Here is a 21,721-nt window from a genome sequence, read left to right as displayed (position 1 = left end):
AAAGTAAGCCAGCCCTTCTTGGGAGAGGGGAAACGAGAGCATCAGTGCTTTTCCTTATTAATGGCTTGTGATCTGGAGCATGTGATATGTGCATGCAATGGTGAACTGGAGGAGGAATGAGAGAGAGAAATTCCCTGAAGCCATTTCTGCTTATCCTCCTTCCTGCTTTTGGAGCATCCTCAGGGATTGCCCTTCTCACAGAGGAGTAGCTTTGGAGGAGAAAGAGGGTGACACATTCTCAAGGAGCTTATTTACAAGTGCTCTTTTCTAAAGATCAATGTGTTGAGCCTGGTGAAGAATGATTTCAATTTTGCCTTGAAAACTTGGATCAAACACTGCTGACGATGCAAACTTCCCTGCCATCCAGAGATTAAACTTGTTCTGCTGGTTTTAATAGGGGCCTGAGTGCTTTGCTTGCCAGCGGCTCTCAGCACCGCGCTCCCTCTTGGAGCAGATTCCGAGAGCACCCTGCAGAAATAATCCAGTTGCAGCTGTATGTTGCTCAGGAGGTGCCTGATGCATCAGCACTGAGCTGGACCCAGGAGCTCCCCACAGGACACAACTGAAAAGCATTCAGAAAACTGGGAGAACTGTGTGCAAAGACAAGACAAAAATACAGCAGTCAAACAAATTTGATTTAATTCTAGATCGCTACGGGCTCTTCTTATGACCTTGAACAACAGACAGTGATTGAGGGTGCAATGGCAGAGCGAGGACACAAGTGTCCTGTGCAGTGTCTGAGTTCACAAGAGGTCTATATTCAAACATCCAAAGCAATTTATAGACAGGGGTACCCTTGGCACACAGCATCTCCTGGGAACTGACTGTCTGGCTGAGGCTGATCACCCTTGACTTCACCTAGAGCTGCTCTCTCTCTGAGCCAGCAATCAATCCCACAAGCTCCCGGCCCCTTAGGCTTGGCTGTTAGAAGTGTACACCCAGTAAAAGGTTGCTGCTGGAGTAAATGACCTGTCTTACCTCGTGGCACTGCACCTGCCCTGCAAGGTCCATTTCCCACCAGGGTAACGTGTGCTTCCCAAGCCTGTCCCCAGTGCAGACCAGCCTGTTGGGCATTGCACCAGGCTTTCACCTGGGGAGAGGAATGTCCCTTCACCCCTGCTTGAAAGCCCAGCACTAAAAGGCTGTCACACCTTAGACAAGTCCTCAGCCTGCAATAACAAACGTAAGCATTGCCAGTAAAATGCATCTCACTGTCTCACTCCCTCACGGTGGCTCTGAGCCCTCGGCAGCGCAGGGGCTGCAGGAGCGCTGACCTGTGACAGTGCCAGGGAGTTACTGCTCGTTACTGCAACACAAATAACGAGTGACCACGAGCCAGCAAAGCTCCAAGCTTTTCCCCTTAATCCCAGATGCCTACTGCATTCCTCTCCTTCACGCACAGGCCCAGCCCAAGCTTGGTGCCTACATGACAGGGGTGCTCCTCTCACTGCTCTCCTTCCAGCTGGAAGGAGCGACGTGGAGGGGGAGCGGGCTCACATTGCCCACCCCCAGCCAAGGCTCCTGCCCCTTCCCGAGTGCCTCTCCATTGCCTTCAGCCAACGGGTGTGCTGCTCCCTCTTTGCTCGCTCTTCATTTAGCCTCTGAAGTGTAAAGCATTATTAAACTTGTCCTCAGTCACTTCAGAGTGGCAGACGACGCTGCCACGCTCCGCCAGCTGCTGATTTATTAGTCAGTTCTGCAAAACTTTAATCTACTTGGAGGGTTTTTTCTTCTCTTTTCCCAATTCATAAATGGGTATCTTTATATTTAATCTCTAGTCAAACTACTCCACACTTGATCTTTAAACTGCTCCATGATGGTGTGTAATTGCCTCTCTCCAGGCCACATCCGCCTGCTCCTGAGCCCCAGGAGGGCAGAGCTGGGATGTTTTGCTCACCCCCACTTTCAGGCTGTATCTCACTGAAATTCTATGTGAGAACTGTGATGGCTTTCCTGGGAAGAGATATATTCACTTCCAGTCAATGCAGAAAGGCACCTGACTCCCCTGGTGCCTTAGCTAGGATGTAGAATGGATCAATTACATGTGATTTTGCCCTTCTTTTATTAAAATCAGCCACCCAGCCCAGCCCAGCATCAGCTTCCCCCCGTCCTGGACAGAGCAGGCATCACACCCCCAGCCGAGTCTCGGATATAATGAAATGCCTTGGGGATAAAAAATAAAACTAAAATTGTGCAGAACACATGTAATTTTGGCAAGACCTTACTCTCCCTTCCCCCAGGGAATGCTTATAAAACAAAAATAGTTATGCAAAATTATGCATTTTTTTTGATTTTATACTGTAAAAAGCCAACACAAAGTGCTTCTCTGTGTACAAACACTTTAAATATCGGATGCTTGCTGGACACAGTTCTGGCTTTTCCTTTACATTTGAAAAAAGCAAATGCCTCCCATGGAAAAATTATGGAAATAAACTAGGAAGAGAGGCTCGTTATTTTTCCTAGGGATTTTCACACCAAGTTTCGATATGCAAGTCATGCTCACACCATGGAGGGCTGTGCACAGATACAATCCAGTGAAGATTTTGCGTACACTGTGTAAAATAAAGCCACATCAGCTTCGTTTTGTTTGTGCTAAGAGCTGCTTAAATGTACTATTCTTCTGCCTTATCACCAAACAGAAACAATATATAGAAGCAGCAGCAAAATTAAATTAAGGTATTTACCTTCCAATTTAGAGCCATGAAAAGAAAATGCACTGTGAGGCACCTCCAGAGCCTCTGCTGGGGGATCTTTGAGCCCTGCATCTGCTGCACAGCCATAAGGAACTGTCTGGAAATGGTTTCCAAAAAAAGCCACCCTCAGCTTGGCCTGAGGCACATCATCTTCCAGCCTCTCCTCCACGGGTATGTCAGCAGCTGCCCAAGGTTCCCAGTGGCACCGGCCAGCGCTGGAGGGAAAAATGTCTCCCATCAGCAGCAGCCATCCCTGGCAGCACGTCAATCCCCACCATCACTGGTGTGACTTGGGAGAACCAGGAAAACCAGAGTGCAGCACATTCTTAAAACCTGGGTTGTTTTCCATCTCTGGAAACGAATTTTCTCTGTTTTCCTACCACTGTTAAAATGCCAAATAAATATCAGATTAAAAAATAAAACACAGCATTTATTTCTTCCTGTCAATAGTAACACACACAGGAAGCTTCCCACACTCCCCCTTCAACCCACAAATCCCCACATGCTGCACAATCTCCTTCCCATGGGAAAGAACATGAACCTGTTCCTTGCTTGCTAAGCTGAAAAGTGCCAAAATTAACCTGGTGCCCAGACACTGGCAACTGGGAGTAACAGGGATTCAGTGGTCTGGTTCAGGAGGAGTCTCACAGCAGCTTAAAACAAGGCCACTGGAAATCCATGCTCCAGAGGCTCCTCACATCCCGTGATCTGAGCTGGGAGGGAAGAGCTGGCGGCAGTGGCTGATGGAGAGGTTCTCCCTCCATGCAGGGACCCTGCAAGACCAGCCCCATGGTTTCACAGGACACAGTTTGGTCACAAACAAGCCTTGAAAAACCAAACAGGGATATATTTGTGGGTGGTTTTCTGCACTATCCCCAGCCCTGCTGCCCATCAGACCTGCGGGCACTGGGCTTGCCACAGCCTGTGGCAGCAGGAAGCAGGGACACAGTCAGGACCAGGCACGGTCTTGTGAATTGCTATTTCATTATCCAGGCAGGACAGCGGGAAAAGTGGGCTTTGAAAATCTTACAGAGACTGGGGTTTTAAGCTGAAATTGTAGGAGATGCTTGGGGGTGGTTCCAGGTAACAAAACAGAGTTTGGCTGTGCAGGTGCCAGATAAATACAAGGATCATCCCAGCCCCCCGAGTCACCTCAGGGCAGGACATGGCACCCCCTCCTGTTGCCCCCTCCTGCTCTCTCACACCCCTGCCCAAAGGTGGGAGCCCTCCATAGCTCAGGGTCAGGTCATTTTCCTCTGCCAGGCACAGAATTTTTGCCTCCACACATTTAACCCTCCTCAGGCTTCCACAGCATCTGCCTGGCCCAACACCCACTGCCATGGGTGAACTGATTTCTGGAGACCCCCACTCCCTTCCCAAGGCAGGGATCTCCTTGTCCCTGTACATCAGCTGCCCCCTTGTCCCTGCACATGAGGCCAGATTTTGTTCCCAGTAGGTACAGGTAGATCCACCCACAGCTTCTCACACAACATTTAAACTTCCTCTGAACATGCTGGAACAACCAAGAAATTTGCTGTGAATTGGAAACAGGCCGGAATTTGCAGGGATTGGGCAAAACAACTGGCTGCAGCTGGCCAAATTAATTCCCAGCATAATTCCACTGAAGTGGAATTTAACAGGCATTTGAAATAACGTGATCTTTTCTTGCCCTTTGCATGTGTAGAAGGAAAAAAAAAACCAAAACGTATTAACAACTCATTCCCAATCTTGCATGGGTAATTAGCCATGTGGGGAGCAAAGAGCCCTGTGCACTCCCGGGCTGGCAGGTGCCCAACCTTCTGCTCCGCCAGGTGGTACCTTTGTGCAGGAGAAAAAGGAGCTGCCCTGGCTGGGTCTGTACAATGGACCACGCGCTGAGGCTGACAGGTCACAAACAAGTCACGTGAGAGTTGAGCAGAACACCACGGAGCATACCAAGTTTCTCTGTAAACTGGTTCCATGCAAAGATAATAGTGAGCAGAGGCTAATTCTGCAGTCTCTAATTTTCTTGTCTGACTAAGCAGGCATAATTTACACCCATCAGTTGCAAATGGCTTCTCCCACCAATCCTAAAGATAGAGGACTTTTTTTTTTTTAAAGAGGAAAAAAAAAGAAAAAAATATTATTTCCTACCTCTGCAGAAAGAGGATGAAAAATACATGCAAAGGCTGTCTGGCACAAATATGTATTTTCACTCAGCTAGTTCAAAGAGCTTGTCTTGCAGCTCAGAAACAGGAGACCTTGATGGAACCAACTGGCCAAAACAGTTTCTCCTGTCAGAGATGAGCACAGGGGGTGATAAAGATAATAATTTTAACTGGTCTTACTTAGTCATTTGCTCCCTGTTGCCCTTTTCAGCCCAATGACACGCTGCAATTGTACAAATTTGGCTGCTGCTGCATGAGGCTGACAATCTGCCGGGACGCACGTGGCTCCATTCCACAAGCCCTGGGGGACCTGTCACCTATCAGGTGCCAGGACATCCCTGCTCACAGCCACCACATCACATCCAAGAAGGCTGGGCAGGTCTCTGCATCCTCCCATGTTCCTGTTGCCTGGGGTGACTCTGTCCATGGGGATGTTGGGAAGCATCTGGTCCAGACTCCGAGAGCACCAGCCCCTCTCCAGGTTCAAACCAAGATCCCTTCAAAGGAAGGGGCTGATCAAAGGGGCACTGCTGGAGGTGCCCAGTGAGGGTCTGGCTGCACGGTGTCCATTCAAGAGCTGGCACAGATGGAGCTGCCCCAGTGCCAGAGCTAGGGTGGCTGAACCACCTTCACAAACTCCCACCTTCCAGTGCCACCCAAGGGTCCCACGTTCCCACCGTGCCCTGCCAGGTGGGAGCAGCCAGACCTCCAAGGTCTGACATCCCTGGTGGCAGGGCCTGGGTGCTGCTGCTGGTGCAGAGACCCAGCTGGGTCTGTGCCAGGTGTGTGACACTCTGTGAGCCCGCAGGGCATCCTTGGACAGGGCAAACTGCAGCATAACTGATTAAAAATAATAACAGGATTCCACCTTTTGTCATTGCCTCATTCAAAGAGTCTCCATTAGCCTCAGTTAGGCCAGCTCCGGGCAGGAAAGTCTGGTAAACCTCTCTGGCCATTGTTTGAAGGGTCGTGCACTGGCTCTCCCAGCACAGCCCTTGTCTCGGCCCCACATCTGCCTCAGCTGGAAAGGGGGCAGTGGAAGAAACTGGTGCTGCAAACACCACCAGGGGAAGGAAGAGCCGATTCCCACCTCCTGCCAGCCTAAGGACGTTCGGGACAAAACCTCGTACCTGCTTCCACCATCTCTGTTGGCAGCGACCAGCTGACAGTGGGACCCGCCAGGTCCCAGCTCCCACTGCTGCGGGGTGGGGTTTGCACGGTGCGGGTGATGCCAACTGCTTCAGAGAGCAGCGCCAGCGCCTTTTGATCTGCTCAGACACACGGGCCCCACGCAGGGCTCTGATCTGAGCTCCCTGTAGCCCCGGGCCCCGCAGCCAGCCCAGCCAAGGAGAGGAGTGCAGCATTTGCTCCCGGCCCCCTTCCCACTCTCCCAGTCTGGGTGGGGCGTCGCCGCTCTCGGTTTGACAGGAGCTCGCGTTCTCCCAGTGCGTTCTCCTGACTTTCACAATAACATATTCAGCAGAACTGGATACGTTTCAAACCAGCTATTACACCACAGTATGTTCCAACACAAATATATGCAGTGAAGTGCAGCAACAATTCTTCTGCGAGCATCACACAGATTGCAAAAACCCCACATTTCCCTGCCCGCCCCACCTGCCCCAGACAGAGCAGCCACACCACGACAGCGGGAATTACTTAGAGAATAAACCTCATAAAAATCTAAGTGGGAAACCTCCCCACTTTCAAATCACCTGCCTAGCACCACAACACACGAGCAGTTCCCAGCAGTTCCCTCTGCCCTGGCCCCACGGCAGGGACGGCGGAGCTGCCGGTGCCTCCATCCCAACCACAGACACCCTGCCCGTGCTGCAGGCACAGCATGGGGAAACACAATGCCTCTCCCTTCCAGATGGAATGCCGAGAAGGAAGTGGAATTTTTTCCTCTTCCCTCCACCCCACAACAAGCAAAATGTAACACAAATTGCAGTGAGCTTGCGGGGGCAAATGTGGATACTTGGTGTTTGCTTTTGCAAGAGCGGCTGGAGCGTGGGTGGCAGCGTCGCCTCATCCCGGCTGCTGGCACGGAGTTGATGCCTCTCCCAGGAAGAGGCACCGAGCAGACCCAAACTCCTCGGGCAAAGCCGGCTTCTTCCCTGCGGCACTGCCGTGCCCAGCCCAGCGCAGCCCTGAGCGCTCCTCAACGCCATCCCAGTTCCCAGATTATTACAGCGAAATGAATCCTCCTTACAGTATCTAAATTTGCCATTTAAACCAGGAAATCTGCTGTGGTAGAGCTGCAGGAGTCAGAATTAACCAGAGTGTTGGAGAAGAAGCGAGTGCAGGATGAGACCGGGAAGGAAGGAAAGGAGGGATCCTTCCTAATGGATCTGTGAATCGCAGGCTTCAATTCAATTTAGCGACCCATCAATCAAGCTGTGGGTGTCACAGCGAAGGGCCGGAGCCGGGACGGTTTCAGTAGAGGGCACTCAAGTCCCAGAAATCTGCATTTACCAGGTATATTCGCTCTGATGTTTTAGGAGCCGGCTTCAGCACATGAATCTCGGTAATGCGAGCACTGAGCCTCATAACTCAGATTGATTGTGGTTCTATTAGACCTGATGCATATAAATCTAAACAAAACACATGTGGATGGAGCTAATTCAAAAGCACCAGTTTAGATATCATTACAAAAATAAAGAGAAGCCTCTTTTTCTTCATTAGTATTGAAAAATGCCATAGCTACAGAAATGCTTATGTCTCTTTCTGCCAGGTTCATACTTCTGCTGCTGCTTTAAAGCATTATTCTGATTTGAAAATGTCCTTCGTTAATCAGCATTTTCCTCTAGATATTAATAACCTCAACATTATTTTCCATTTTTGCAAGTGGTTGTCTTTCATACTCAAAAATAAGAAGTCTTACATCAGTGACTTAAGAGCACCCATAAACCTACAGCTTTATTTGTAGGTGAGAGGACTGAAATTTTTATGTATATAAAAAGCCCATAAGATGTACACAGTTACAAATCTGACCTGTATAATACCCAGAGCTCTGAATACCACACATATTCACTGTAAAAACAGCAGCACGAAAAAATGGCATCCAAATATCTTCACAACAAACTTAAAATAACTAATCGACTTCTCCTCACTGGTACACCATGTTCACAAGTTATAAATACAGCAGATTTTGCATTAATTGATACACTCTTTAATGATGAATTACCACATTAAAGCTATTTTCACAGCACTTATGAACCGGGCAAATATCTTGTATTTTTAGCATCACTGTAACAAGTTGTCCAATGCCAATGCCCTTCTGCTACCTTTGATCATCCTTCAAGGCACAGCCAAAGATTCCTGAAGAAAGTCCTGACTCAGCTTAGTATAAATCCTGCTCCCAAGGCCCATGCAGCTCAGCCCAGCACCTCACTGGGCAGCACTCACCTGTGCAGCAGCACCGAGCCAGAGCTTTGGTCCCATGAGGAGCTCTGTCAACCTTCCAGCTACTTCCTTCTTTTGTCCAGCCATCCTTTATGTGCTGTAATTATCCATAATGGCCTGGCTCTGGCTCCGGCTGGGAGTCTGGCCTGGAGGCTGAAGGTCATTGCTCACGGGTCTGGGCCCATGCAGCACTTCCATGGGCATCAGGTGAAATCAAATAGTCTTTGTGTGGGGGCAAAAACCCCCTAAGAGCTATGGTGCAACATCTAAAAGAAATTTCAAAAATGCCCTTTTTGTAATCCTGCCCCAGAGCAGCCCTGGGATCCCCAGGGTGCTGCCCAGAATGAGGAGCATTGCCAAGTTACACGTGAGGGACAGGCTGGGGGACAGTGCGGGAATCTGGGAGTACGAAGGAAGGGAGACACAGCCACAGTGGGCTGTTCTGCTGGATGCCGCCGGGTTGCTTTGGGAAGGAGAAGCCATGCAAAGCCCAGTAAGGAGACGAGCAGCTGTGGAGCACTCCTCTGCCTGTTCCCAGGCTCAACTGCTGTGGCAATTTCTAGTACAGGACTGCTCCTGTCCTACCCTCTCTGATCTACGTGCATGAGACAAGGACTATCCATGACCTCCATACACCCATCCGTCACTAATCAAATAATTTAATACAAAATAAACTAATTGTGCTGGCCCTGCAGTAGGATCCAGTGGCTGAAGCTGAGGCTGGAGCCTTATCAGTGCCTGGTACCATCAGAAAGGCAAGAAGCAGCATCCTGAACTAACAGAATATTTCATCTCAGCTACAGTTGAACTTAAACACTCCACAAAATCCAACCTCTTCTCCATGTGCTGGAGTCTGCAAAGAGCAAAGAACAACCACAGCTGAAACAGCCCTTTTTACCTGCTCCCTCCCAATAGCTTTGTGGGGCTTTTTTATCTCCAGGTGCAAAGAGTCACCAGGTTGTGACATTTAATTTTATAACAAGTTCACAGAAACAGCTGTCCTTCGCTTAAGCAGTATGTAAAGAAATTTTCTTCCATGCCCTTTCGCTAAATCTTATCCATTTTGGTGTCAGGAGGGATAAAAATATCCTTAACACGAGCCACTCTTTTCTGTAACCATCTTTGGCATAGGCAGAAAGGTTCGGGTTGGGAGCTGGAGCCTTGGCCCTGTCCACAATCAACACCAACGACCACCTCCTCCGAGACTGAGCTCGTGCCCAGTGCTTGGAGGAGGCTGAGCAGTACCTCTGCCCCTCTGACTCGATGCTTAGGTAGGAGTAAGACATCCCCTCCACCATGACACAGTGCTGAGACCCCAAGCCACGCTCAGGGACACCTTCTCATCGCCCCGGCGAGGCACCTGTTACATCACTGGTGCCCAGGGAGGCCCCGCAACATCTCTGGGAGGGGCTGGTCCTGCCCCGGGCATGCAGATCTGCCAGAGACTCTTCCAGCTTTTCCTTACGATTCCGTGTTGATGACGGCTGTCACTTTCCCTGGCCAATCCCCCACTGCTCCTGCTGTACAAACAGCCAGAGCCCAGACACCAACTGCAGTGGGCATGCAGGGAATCCCCCGCGTGTCCACCTCCCTGCAGCAGTCCCCGTACTCGCTGCCTGCTGGCAGAGGCAACACCCAGGAACTTCTCTTTGAGCTGTAGACCAGTAATAACTTGCAGTGTTCCTTCCCCAATCCGCACACCGGGGCTCCCGGAGGTTGCTCCGGGATGGGTCTCTGGAGCAGAGTGCAGGACGGCAATCAGCATTTCTCCCAGCACGGAGCACGCCGAGCTTGCTGCTGGGGAAAGCGACGGGCAAAGAAAATTTAAAAGATGAGCCGATACAGAGTAATAGTATGTTTGTAAGAAAATTAAAGATTTGCTCTTCAGCTGTTCCACGCTGGAGTTAGGAGACAGCTGGCAAGTGGGAACGATTGGAAATGATGGAATAGATCAAATTATTTAAATGAGAAAAAAAAGAAATTCGCCCTAGCCTGGCCCAGCACGTTGACAAAGCAGCTCCCGGTCCGCGGCACGGGCAGCCCTTTGTCTCTGTCACCGAGGTCATTAAACTCCCGGCTGCGGAGCGCGGGCCGGGCGCCCGGCGCGGTACCGCCGCTGCAGCGGCCCCAGCCCCGGCCCCGGCCCCAAAACCCCCGCCCTGCCTTGCCCGGCATCCGCCGGCGGGGACGCCGGGAATCCCGGGGTCGTAAAGGACCCCCGAGAGCTTGAGGGACACCAGGCACCCCGCGATCTGCGGGACAGGGGCCCGTCGGGGGCAGAGGGAACAGGAGCACCCGGCGCTGCCGGGACCCCCGGAACCTCCGCGCCACCTCCCCGCGCCCCGCGGTGACCGCCGAGGGTCCCCTTCGCCTCCCGCCCCGCGCCCGCCGAAGGCGCTGCCCTCGCCCCGGGGGAGCGGGCGGGTGCCGGTGCGTGCCGGGCTGTGTGTCGGGGTGTCAGCGGTGTGTCAGTGTGTCGGGGTGTGTGTCGGGGGTGTGTGTCAGGGGGTGTGAGTGTGTCGGTGTGTGCACGCTCCACTCCGGGGCTTTGCGCGAGCCGCGCATCAGCGGTAGGAGGGGACAGAGCCGCTCCTGGGGCGCACCGGCAGCCCCGGCTCCGCAGGTGCCGCCCGACCGGCACCGGCACCGCACGGCTCGGCCCGGCTCGGCTCGGCCCGGCGCGGAATAAACGGCCGGAGCTGTGGGCTCGGCGCGGCTGCCGCGGGACGGGCCGGCGCGGCCGCTCTAAGATGTGCCATGAGCCGCCCGGCCCCGGCGCCGAGCGGCCGCTCCGCCTGAGCCCCGGGCAGCAGCCGCCCGCGTCCCCGCTGCCCCTGGGGCCGTAGGGCCGCGCCGGCCCGCGCCCTCCCCAACGATGCCCCATCTCTGGCCGGCGCTTTGCCGCGTCCTCTGGGAATACTGGGCAGCGCTCCTGGTCGGCGGCTTCTGGGGACAGAGCTCGCACGGGATGCCGCATGTCATCCGGATCGGTAAGGGCCGGCGGCGGCGGGAGAACTTCGGGGCCGGGGCGGAGAACGCGCTGCCCGGGGGCCGCGGCGGGGGATGCGGTACCGGGGCTGCGGGATGCGCTGTCCGATGCCGGGGCGGAGGTTCCCCCGGCGAAGGATGCCCTGGCCGGGGCTGGGGACGCTTCGCCTGGTGCCGGGGCGGAAGGTGCCGGCGGCGCGGCGAGGCGGGGGCTGTGTCCCAGAACGGATCGGGCAGCGCTCTCGGTGCGAGCAGCCGCCCCGGGCACGGTGCGATGGGGGTGCTGCGCACCTTGCGACGAGGAGAGGAGAATGCTGTACCTCCGGAGAGTGGGGTGCTGATTCCCCGGAGAAGGGGAATGCTTTGCTCCCGGAGAGGACGAATGCTTTGCCTCTGGAGAGGGAGGATGCTGAACCCCCAAAGACGAGGGATGCCGAGCACCCAGAGAGGGGGGATGTTGATTCCCTGGAGAAGGATGATTTTTGGTCACAGAGATGGGGGATGCCGAGCCCCCGGAGCGGGGGGATGCTGAGCTTGTGACGAGGAGGGCTGCGGTACCCGGTGTGAGGAGAGGTGTTGAGCCTGCTGCAATAGGGTGCTGTGCAGAGGTGCTTTGACCCAGGGCTGAATGTGCCCGGCACAAGGGACAGACAGCCCGGGGGGGCCCACGGCACGGAGTCCCGCTGCCTGGAGGATGCCAGTGGACTGGCTCCACTGCAGCTGTTGCTTAGAACCAGGCGTGTTTCATTAAATTGCTGAGGTTCTGGGGAAAATTAATTTTTAATAATGTTACATAAAGTAATTGCACAGATAACATCCTGGGAATGAGTCTGCGATCTTTCTTTTTCTAATTAAACGAGATACTTGTTTTAATCATGTCATGTAAAGAACAGCGCTGATTTCTGTTACATCCCATGCACTTTGCCATTGGTACACATTCCTAGGGATTTGCTGTCTGCCCACTAAAAATTACAAGGACGGGTTTACCTGCCTTTTCAGGGATCAAATTTTAACTCAGAGAAACCAGTGAAAACTGAATGGATCTGTGAATATTTTAAACTGGAAAAAATGGGTCTTACTTATCCCAGTGCAACTGCACAGCAGCAATATGAAAGCCAGAAAGAGAAAAATGCTGGTCCTGAGGGACAGGTGCTTTTTGAAGTGAAACACTGTCACCTCCAGCACGGCTTGGAGTGGCTGCATGGCCCAGAGCGTCTCATGGACAAGGGCTTGATTCCTGCAGTGTGAGCATCTGGTCTCCCCCAGACTTCTGTGAATGGGGCGCTCCAGGCAGATGTTGTCCCGTGCACATCGTAGTGCCAGAAATATTGGTGGAAAAGGTTAATGGATCTGCCTCTGGGGCCTTAGGCCCTGGCGGCTGATGAACTTTCACTAGAGCCAAGCTTCTTAGTATGCTCAGCCTCCGCCTGGAACAGCTGGAAATGTTTTGTGCCATAGAAACCCACTCCCAGGAAGGCTCCGTTGCTGCTGACAGGGCGCGCTGGGCTCCGCCAGTCCCGCTGCAGGAGCGGAGAGGAGGCGTCTTACTGTGTGAGCCCCCCCTCGTCTGTCACCAGCCTGTTCCCACCAAGAGCACCGCAGTGCTGTGGCGGAGTTTCCCTTCCCGACAGGTCCCAGGGCTCAGATCCCCATCGTGACCGTGAGCGGGGGGGCTGTCGCAGCTGGGCTGCTGGGCTGGCAGCTCCTCCTGCTTTCGGCTTGGCAGCAGCGGGCCTGATTCTTGGTGGGCAGACCCGGCTGCTGGCAGGCTGGCCCTCCGAGGAGGCGGGCGAGGGGCAGCTGCAGCTGTGGCAGATGCTCGCGGGGGAACGGGCTGAGGCCGCTGGGGCTGGCGGGTGCTCAGACTCCCGGGAATACTCGCGTGGCTCATGGGGCGGATATTCAGGCTCAGGAGTGTCCCTGGGGCTCTGTGGAGATGTTTAGTCTCTCAGTGCCTCAGTTGTCCTGAAAATGGATTTTCTAGGCAAGGCTCAAAGCAATTGCACGAAAGGACATAGTCCTCAAGGCAGAGACTGCTGCCAGCCCTCCACGGAAGCACTTGGGTCTGCTGCAGCTCTGCTCCCCTTCACCGGGCAGGCGGGTGGGCAGGCAGGAAGGCAGGGATGGAGGCAGGCAGGGGGGGTGGAGGCAGGCGGGCAGGAAGGGAGGAAGGGCTGCCCGCTGCAGGAGCACACTGCCAGCACTGCCGTGCCTTCCGCAGGAACGGTCTCGCTTTACCTGCTGAGAAATCCCACAACGGTCAGCCCCTCGTCGAGCTACCTTCTTGATCATTAAAATAAGAAAAGGGCTTTAATCGGGGCTGCAGGGAGATCTATGTTTACCCTCTCTCTCAGCTAAAGCTGGCATCATTTTGTGACCTCTTTTTCAGCCCACTGAAAAACTGCAGCTTCTTGCCCTGCATTAATTTGTGCAAAGCTGCCCTGGCTTTCAAGTAATTATTTTAATTATTAGGTTATGCCAAGAAGTGGAGAAAACTTAAGTAACTATTGGTTTAGCACTGAAAATCAAACCAGAGAGAAAGCAGGTAACTTCTCAAAGCTCTCTTTTTTTTCCCTGTGACGCTGACTACTAAAATAAATACAGGGAGAGATATCTAAGAAAGGGAAGGAAAAGCCAAAAGCGCTCTTTCTCTCACCAGTAAAATATAAATATTTAATCTACACATCTAAACATAATCTATACATGCACTCGTACAAAGAAAATCTGTGCCTTGTTACTGGATGGGTTTTTAAAGCAGGAGTTTGTAGCTGAAGCTTATTCAACAGCTGCTCGGTTATTACGCAATCTGTTAAATATTTGAAAATGCCGTATCAGAAACACCATCCAGAGCTGCTCCAAGTGCTCAATTCAGCTCCGAGTTACTCCGGAATAGAGACAGATAAGGGCAGTGGTGTGAGGAGTTGCCCCGTGTTTACACCCGGTGACGGAGCCTGCGCTGCCGCCAGTCCTCACTGCGGCTGAGCTCCGGGAGATTACACCTGGCATGACGAGCTGCACGGAGCAGCTGAGTACTTGCCCCTCGTATCTAGAAGCAGTGAGAGCGAGGTGATTACGGTACCGTAGAGAGCCCATTTGCCTAACCTTTCACTTGGATTAAAAAGCGGTAGTAGCACCCTTCAACGCGACAGACGAGAGCTTGATGCCATTTTGCAGAGCTGATGGCACCGTCCCTAACAAAGCAGGGCGGGATGACTGGAATCGGTGGCGCAGGTGGAGCAGGACTGGCGGCTCCAGCAGACCCATTCCAGGCACCTCTGCTTTGCTGAAGCATCCTCAGAAATTACTCCGAGTGACTATTTTGATGGATGATGTGTTAGCGAGACACACGTGCGGATCAGATGCCAATGGGTTGAGATCAGTAAATTGTAAAGGACAGACCCCCGACACCAGCCAGGCAGTGGAAGCTGGATGTGGGGATTCCCGGGTGGGTTTGCACTCAGGTGCTGCTGAGAAGGTGACACCGCTGCCATCACTGCCCTTGGCCACCTACTGCTGCCAGGAGTGCAGCTGATGTGGTGCCTGCCCCACCCTGTGGGCAGGAGGACAGGAGGGTCCCAGCCCACCCTGCCCTTGGGTCATCCCAACCCCAGCTGTGTGCTCCCCTTGCCCCTCTGCAGGAGGAGTGTGCTGGGCCAGGGAATGGGTTCATTTTCCTTGCTACATTTTAAAAGGCATCTCCTCCACTTTTGTGCCAGGTTTTTTGCTAAGGTTCTATTCCTGCTGATATTTGTGGCAATAATCCCGCCTCAAGCATGTCTGACAGTCCCACTGCTGTATCTCTGTAGTCGTTGTGAGCAGGATCAGTCTTCAGCAAAGCTTTTAAACAAACAACCCCGCATGAGGAATTTATCGGATTTTACTTCTTGTAGTGTCTTTCTAAGCTGCATTTGTGTAGAGAAGGGGTCAGAGCATTGATTGTTTGTATGATTTGCAAGTAACACAGAAAATACAATCAAATTGAAGTCTGTGAGAGAAAAATATCATTGATTATTTTATATAAATACATAGAAAACAAATTCTGTGGATAATTATCCTGCTCTATGTGATTGACTTTTCTGAAGCTTATTATGCCTGTCAGGAATTTTATTTTGAAACCACCTTCCCACACTCTGCAAATGAAGTTGTATTTTTAAAAATAAAGGCAGAAACAGGCTTTTCCAGGCTGAAAAGGCAGCGCCCAGGGGCTGGGAGCTGCACAGCCATGGGGACATGAATGCTGGAGTGGGAATCCTCAGAAAGGCAGCTCAAGGGTTTTTCTGCTCAGCTTGTGCCTGGTCACCAGAGTAGCTAGTGTTCTTTGGGGAGGCTGGCAGGATGGCACAGCGCTGGATGACACCAGGGTGTTTTTAAATCACTCTATTGCCCTTGTAGCTTCTCCTTCATTCCCTTGGGCATTTCTGTGACCATGCACCCACTGCTCAAGCATTTAATGGTTGATAAAGTTATTTCAGGTCATGAGACGTTTTGTGTGTCAGATAACACATTCTGGTAATTTCAGCAGGATAGGAGGGCGGCAGTGTAAATTGTTTGGTGGTAAATTAATTCTGAATACATTTGAATAACAATGTTAACTCTTTATCGCAGAATAGTCCAATTATTTGATCTTGGCATTCTCTTGAGAACTTCATACAGGAAATGAAGATCAAACCACAAACCAGGAGAGAATAGACTCTCATTTATCACAAGGCAGGAGAGACACCAAACCAGACAGTTCAGTGCTGGGCTGCCGCCTCGGGGCACATGGACAGCCCTCGGGCTGGAGGCAGCAGGGTGTGTGCACAGCTTGAGGGGTGAAGGAGCCTTGGGTGGGCTTGTTGTGCGGGGAGAGAGGTGGATGCACGTACTTGGCACCGCGACACACTGACACACCCTGGGGCACACTGATACATTCTGGGGCACACTGACACACACCGGGACACACTGACACACACCGGGACACACTGACACACCCTGGGGCACACTGATACATTCTGGGGCACACTACACAGACCGGGACACACTGACACACACTGGGGCACAATGATACATTCTGGGGCACACTGACACACCCTGGGGCACACTGACACACCCTGGAGCACACTGATACATTCTGGGGCACACTGACACACACTGGGGCACACTGACACACCCTGGAGCACACTGACACACCCTGGAGCACACTGATACATTCTGGGGCACACTGACACACACCGGCACACACTGACACACACCGGCACACACTGACACACACTGGACACACTGACACACCCTGGGGCACACTGACACACCCTGGGGCACACTGACACACACCGGCACACACTGACACACCCTGGAGCACACTGATACATTCTGGGGCACACTGACACACACCGGCACACACTGACACACACCGGCACACACTGACACACACTGGACACACTGACACACCCTGGGGCACACTGACACACCCTGGGGCACACTGACACACACCGGGACACACTGACACACACCGGGACACACTGACACACACTGGGACACACAGACACACACCGGGACACACTGACACACACTGGGACACACTGACACACACCGGGACACACTGACACACACTGGGACACACAGACACATGCGTCTGTGGCATGGGAGCTGCCTCTTGTGCTGCAGTGTCATGCCTGGTTTTATTACCAGCAGGTGCAAATCCACCTCTATGAACTTAATCTCTCCATCTCTGATGTTTTTATTAATGAAACTAAGCAGCGGTTGATGTAAGGAAAAGGTTCCTGTAAAGCCTGCACGGCGCAGCCACGCACGGAGCGACGCTAAAGCCATTCTGTCTCCAGCAAAGCTGGGTCCCTTTTTTCCCGGAAAACGAAGTGCTCCTTGGGTACAGAGGAGCAGTTTCACTGAACTAGCACTCCTAAAGGAAGTTCAGCTTTGCCGCCTGTCGCGATATGCCGCTGGCGCCCAGCCGGGCCCCGCATCGGCAGAGGGCACTGCCCCGCCGCGCTCCCGCCGCCCTCCTCCCGGCCCAGCCTCCAGCACGGAGCTCCCGGCACTTGCACGGCGCCGCTGTGCCAGAAGAGCTGCGATGCTGGGGTCTCTCGTGGAGACACGGTATCAAACACGCCCGGCGCGCTGTTTGTAGCCGGCATTAAGCCTCCTAATCCAGTGTAATGTGCGTCTCCACCAGTTTCGCCGTCTCCTTCCCCTCCTTTTGGCTGCAGCTTTAACGCGATGCTTTTCCCTTTGCACACCAGAAGACGGGCGTAAAAGTCTCTGGGAAAGGCAGATAGCGAGTTGAAAGCACCAGAACCATGGGCGAGGTGGGATAGAGGCAAATGTTGAGAAGAACTGTGGGCTGAAAGAGAGGATAAGAACTGCTCTACGGTGGTGCTGCTGGAGGGAATAGATGTGGAACAGGAGAGCTGTGCCTCTTGGATATTCCAGCTCCGTTTGCCAGGCAGGGATTGCTGCAGTTTGGGCTGATGCAGAGGGGATTCAGATGGGATGGGGGTTCATGCATTGATACATTGATTTGTGTTATTAACAGCGAAAACAGGGATAATGTGCTGCCATTTACCACTTGTAATAAAGACTAAAATAGATGCAGGTCCTTAGCACAATCGAGAGCTCTTAAAGCAGGTGGAGAGCTCAGCTCATTGCTTTGTCTTTGCTCCTCCACCAGCTTTTCTTTGTGGTTGCCTTTGTTAACCCCTTCTGCCTCCTCTCACCCCCTCGCTGTGCTGCCCCCAGGGAACCCACAGCTTCACTGCTCAGGTTTGCACTATGAGACTCTCACCATGTCAGCGTTACCTGGGTCCTTGTGCTTTTAATCTGCAGTGAGACACTGAGCATGAATACACAAATAGGGATGTGACTGCTCTGTTATTTCTGGCAGGGAGGATCATCAGGGAAACGTTGTTCAGCTGCAAACGGCTGAGGAGAGCGTGGGGTACCCCTGCGTCAGAGGCAACCCCAGCGCTGCTCTGAGCTTCCCCCACACTGCTCAGCTCTGCAGCACCGGCAGGAAGAGAGGGAAGCAGATACCAGCCGTTGGTGAGAACAGCCACCACACTGTATCTGTATTATTTAATATTTCAGTCCAGGGACCTCGTTAGACTTTGGCTTTTTTGCTGTGCCCCAGCCAACAAGCAGCACCCCTCTGTGCTCTCAGATTCATAGAATAAAAGTCAGAACTGGGAAGTAGTAAGGGAGCAACTGGCACATTCTGTATCAGCTTGTTGTGCCTGGGACATTCAGCACAGCAGCGTGACCTGGAAAGCAGCAGGAAGGACTGGGCTTCCAAAGGCATGGACCATGTGAGTACGTTCAGAGAAGTTTTTAAGCAGACAGATAAACCAGCTAATACCAAAGGCACAAAACAAAGACTTAAAATTACATAAGTGTTCAGATAAGTGCTTGAATTTGGGCCTTGCACTTTGCTCATCATTCTGGAAACGGCACTGGGGATCCCCTCTGAGGGGTACCCAGCTCCCCTGGGACTGGAGCACTCACTGTTAAACAGGCTTTTGAGACAGACTTCAATTTCTTCCTTGGCTCTTGCAAGCAGCAGCTTTAGGAGTAGCAGTGGTGTCCCTGTAGCAGATCGGTGGAAATGGTGGTTCCTACCTCCAGTAAGGACTGGGATGAGGCCATTGACTGCTCTGACAGAGGCCACTGGGCACTCGTCAGCTGGTAATGACACCTGATGGCTACAGCATGTCTTTTGTTCAGACTGGGGACTTGGAGGTGAACAGACCAGATCTCTGAACTCACCAGCTCCCAGGTGAGTAGGAACGTACGTCATTCCCAAAATAACAGAGCTGGTACTGCAGAATCCAAACTCGATTAGAGACGTGGAAGTGTACGGTGAGAGAACCAGCATCGCCGTGGGCGACTTCCCCCCACTCTAATGAATAGACGGCTGTCAGCTCGTACTTTTCTCCCAGGAGGAAGCAGTAAATAAAATCTGGTATAACCCACAAATTTAGCTGAGTTATGGCTGTCTATTGGGACTGAAGTGTTAGACTTGTTGGTTAGTTTTGCAGTGAATTCAAAGCACTCTGAGCGAAGTCACAGCAGTGATTTTAAATTCCACCCCCTGTGAGACACCATGCCTTACTGGGCACATGGGCTGGGGGGCTTTTTCCTGGCTGCAGCAGAAGTTTTGTCTTGGGAGCAGGGTGGATTTTGTTCTGAATGGAGCAAACAGCCACAGCATCTGCTCAGTAGAGGATACAAGGCTGGATGTCATAGAATCCCAGAATGGTTTGGGTTGGAAGGGACATCAAAGCTCATCTCATTCCACCCCCCTGCCATGGGCAGGGACACTTTCCACTAGACCAGGTTGATCTAAGCCCTGTCCAGCCTGGCCTTGGACACTTCCAGGGATGGGGCTGATGTATCCCTGGGGGTCTGTCAGATCACCCTGCCCACTGCTGGCATGCCGCACTCCGCAGAAACAGCCCCTTGGCCACACGAGGGAGAGCCTTGGGAAAGACACCAGTCCTTTAGCACTGCAGAACTCTAGGATGATGTTCTTTGATTGGATGTGCAGCAAGAGGTACATCATGATTAACCTTAAAAGCTTAAGCTTTTTCTTTGCCTGTGTGAGACAGATTTATAATATTTTCTCTTTCTTTTTTAATGCTGGATTCTTAGTGCAGACAGCGATTTATTGAATAATCAATCTCCTTATCTATGTAATACATTCAGGTGATCCATCAATGCCAGATAATCAATCCAGCTCAGGATTTTAAGTGTATATATGTATACTTGTATATATATGTTCCTCCTGCACTGTTGTCAGGCCAAGTAATGTCTCCCTTTCTGTGCTCCTTTTCCAGTGACTTTTGTTTATGGTGTGTAAAAGAAACCCCCGACGTTATATTACACCTTGTAAGTTTTACGGTACTTGAGAGGTTTATGCGCTATGAATGTAAAGGGCAATGCAATAACGCAAAGGGCAGTGAGACATTTTTAAGCGCAGAAGGATATACACGGAGCTGAGGAGATAAATCTGGGCGGATAATCGTCCCACTGTGTCTCTCCTATTTATGAGAGGAAAAGACATTCACTGCAAATCATGCTTCAGGTCACTTGTGCCCTGGTCTCTGCTCTGCGCTGCATTATTGGCTGCTTTAACTGCTCTTAATGTGCTTTGGGATCTCTGCCCTGGTTCAGAGCTCTGTCCAGGCCCAGTGGAGGGGGCTCAGCCCAGGTGTGATGTGATTCCCCATCACCTGGGTGGTACATTGGTCTTGTGCAGCTCAAGGACTGGGGTGCATGTAAGATGATGCGTCTGTCCTCCGTGAGTTGGGAAAGGGCTGAGCTACAGAAAGAGCCGTAGGAGGAAGGAAGAGGAGTCACAGTTGCCAAGTCTGAAGCTTATGGGTGGTTAACTGGGGAAGAGGAGCCTGGGTGCAGCCTCCCACAGTCTGGGTGTTCGCTGCTGGAGTTTGGGCTGCGCAGGAAACTGTTCCGAGAATAGGTCTGGGAACTTCAGCAAACACTGTTCATATGAGGAGAGGAACTTCTCGGGGCAGTTTGCTCTTGTTAGATTTCTGAAACAATCAAGCCATGAATCCCTCTCAAATGTGAATATTCAGAATTCAGCATTTGCAATTAGCAGTAGAATTGGAGACAAAATGCCATTACTTTCAGAGGTCAAGATAAGTTGTATACAATGGTCATTGTTCCATGTGCTTCATTCAAAATCCAGTTTGTTTTGTGGGCTCACGATGGTAGAAACACTAATGATTTTGCTATTGCCACATGTTCGGTACTTTCTGTGCAGGAAAAGATTTTGCCTTAATTACTTTCAGTTTTAACTGTCTGGCACAGAGACAGGATTTTCCTGATTTGAACCATCTCATCAGAAGTTGAGAACCTAACTGAGACGGAAAACCTCGTGATGTGGCAGAGCCCCTTGGAGTTCCCAGGAGCAGGAGCTTATGGCCGGTGTCCTGCAGCTCTCCAGAATGTCCCTGGGATGGGAGGAGGGGAGAAGAAGCTGCAGGAGAATCCTCTGAACCCATGTCCCTCCCATCCAAACAGTTCTGCAGATCCCAGCACCTCCTGCAGCTCCAGGTGCCATCACTGGTGCCATTTGTTTCAGCAGTAATGCCCATTACCATTTTAAGCTGAACCAGGGACCTGTAAAAAGGAGGTTCTTGGTTTAAATCTCTGGTCTATAAAATCTTAAAGACCTGCTCTTCCTTTATAGGGAAAGAAAACCATTTTCTTCCTCATTTTATGCACTTTTCTTCTTGCGAATTTTTATTTCTGCAAAAGCAATTTTTGTCATCTTTGCTTAGACGAAATTCAAAGCAAGACCCTGGATGTTTTGCTTCAGGGTGGCGTCTCATCTTGGCTCACAATATTTGAATGGAAACAGGATCTGTAGTTTTCTTTCCTATTCATCTACATCACAGCGAAAGGGTTGTCCAGAATGGGTGTTGCAAGATCTTAGATAAAGCCAATAATATTTTTTGAAATGTAGGGCTTGCC

At 51.8% G+C, this 21,721-nt stretch overlaps 1 protein-coding gene across 1 annotated transcript in view; it reads left to right on the top strand.

The window, feature by feature from the left end:
- Window positions 1-11,120: 11,120 nt before the first annotated feature.
- The window catches only part of GRIK3 (glutamate ionotropic receptor kainate type subunit 3), a gene marked incomplete at both ends in the record, with an annotated part of 101,790 nt that continues 91,189 nt past the window's right edge, over window positions 11,121-21,721 (top strand). The window contains one exon of the mRNA XM_082296705.1: window positions 11,121-11,235. Coding sequence (XP_082152831.1) covers window positions 11,121-11,235 — 115 coding nt within the window. The remainder of the gene's footprint in view (window positions 11,236-21,721) is intronic.

Source organism: Coloeus monedula (genome assembly GCF_965178545.1).
Source record: "Coloeus monedula genome assembly, chromosome: 24".
NCBI classification, from domain to species: domain Eukaryota; kingdom Metazoa; phylum Chordata; class Aves; order Passeriformes; family Corvidae; genus Coloeus; species Coloeus monedula.
This window is presented reverse-complemented; position numbering and strand designations above follow the sequence as displayed.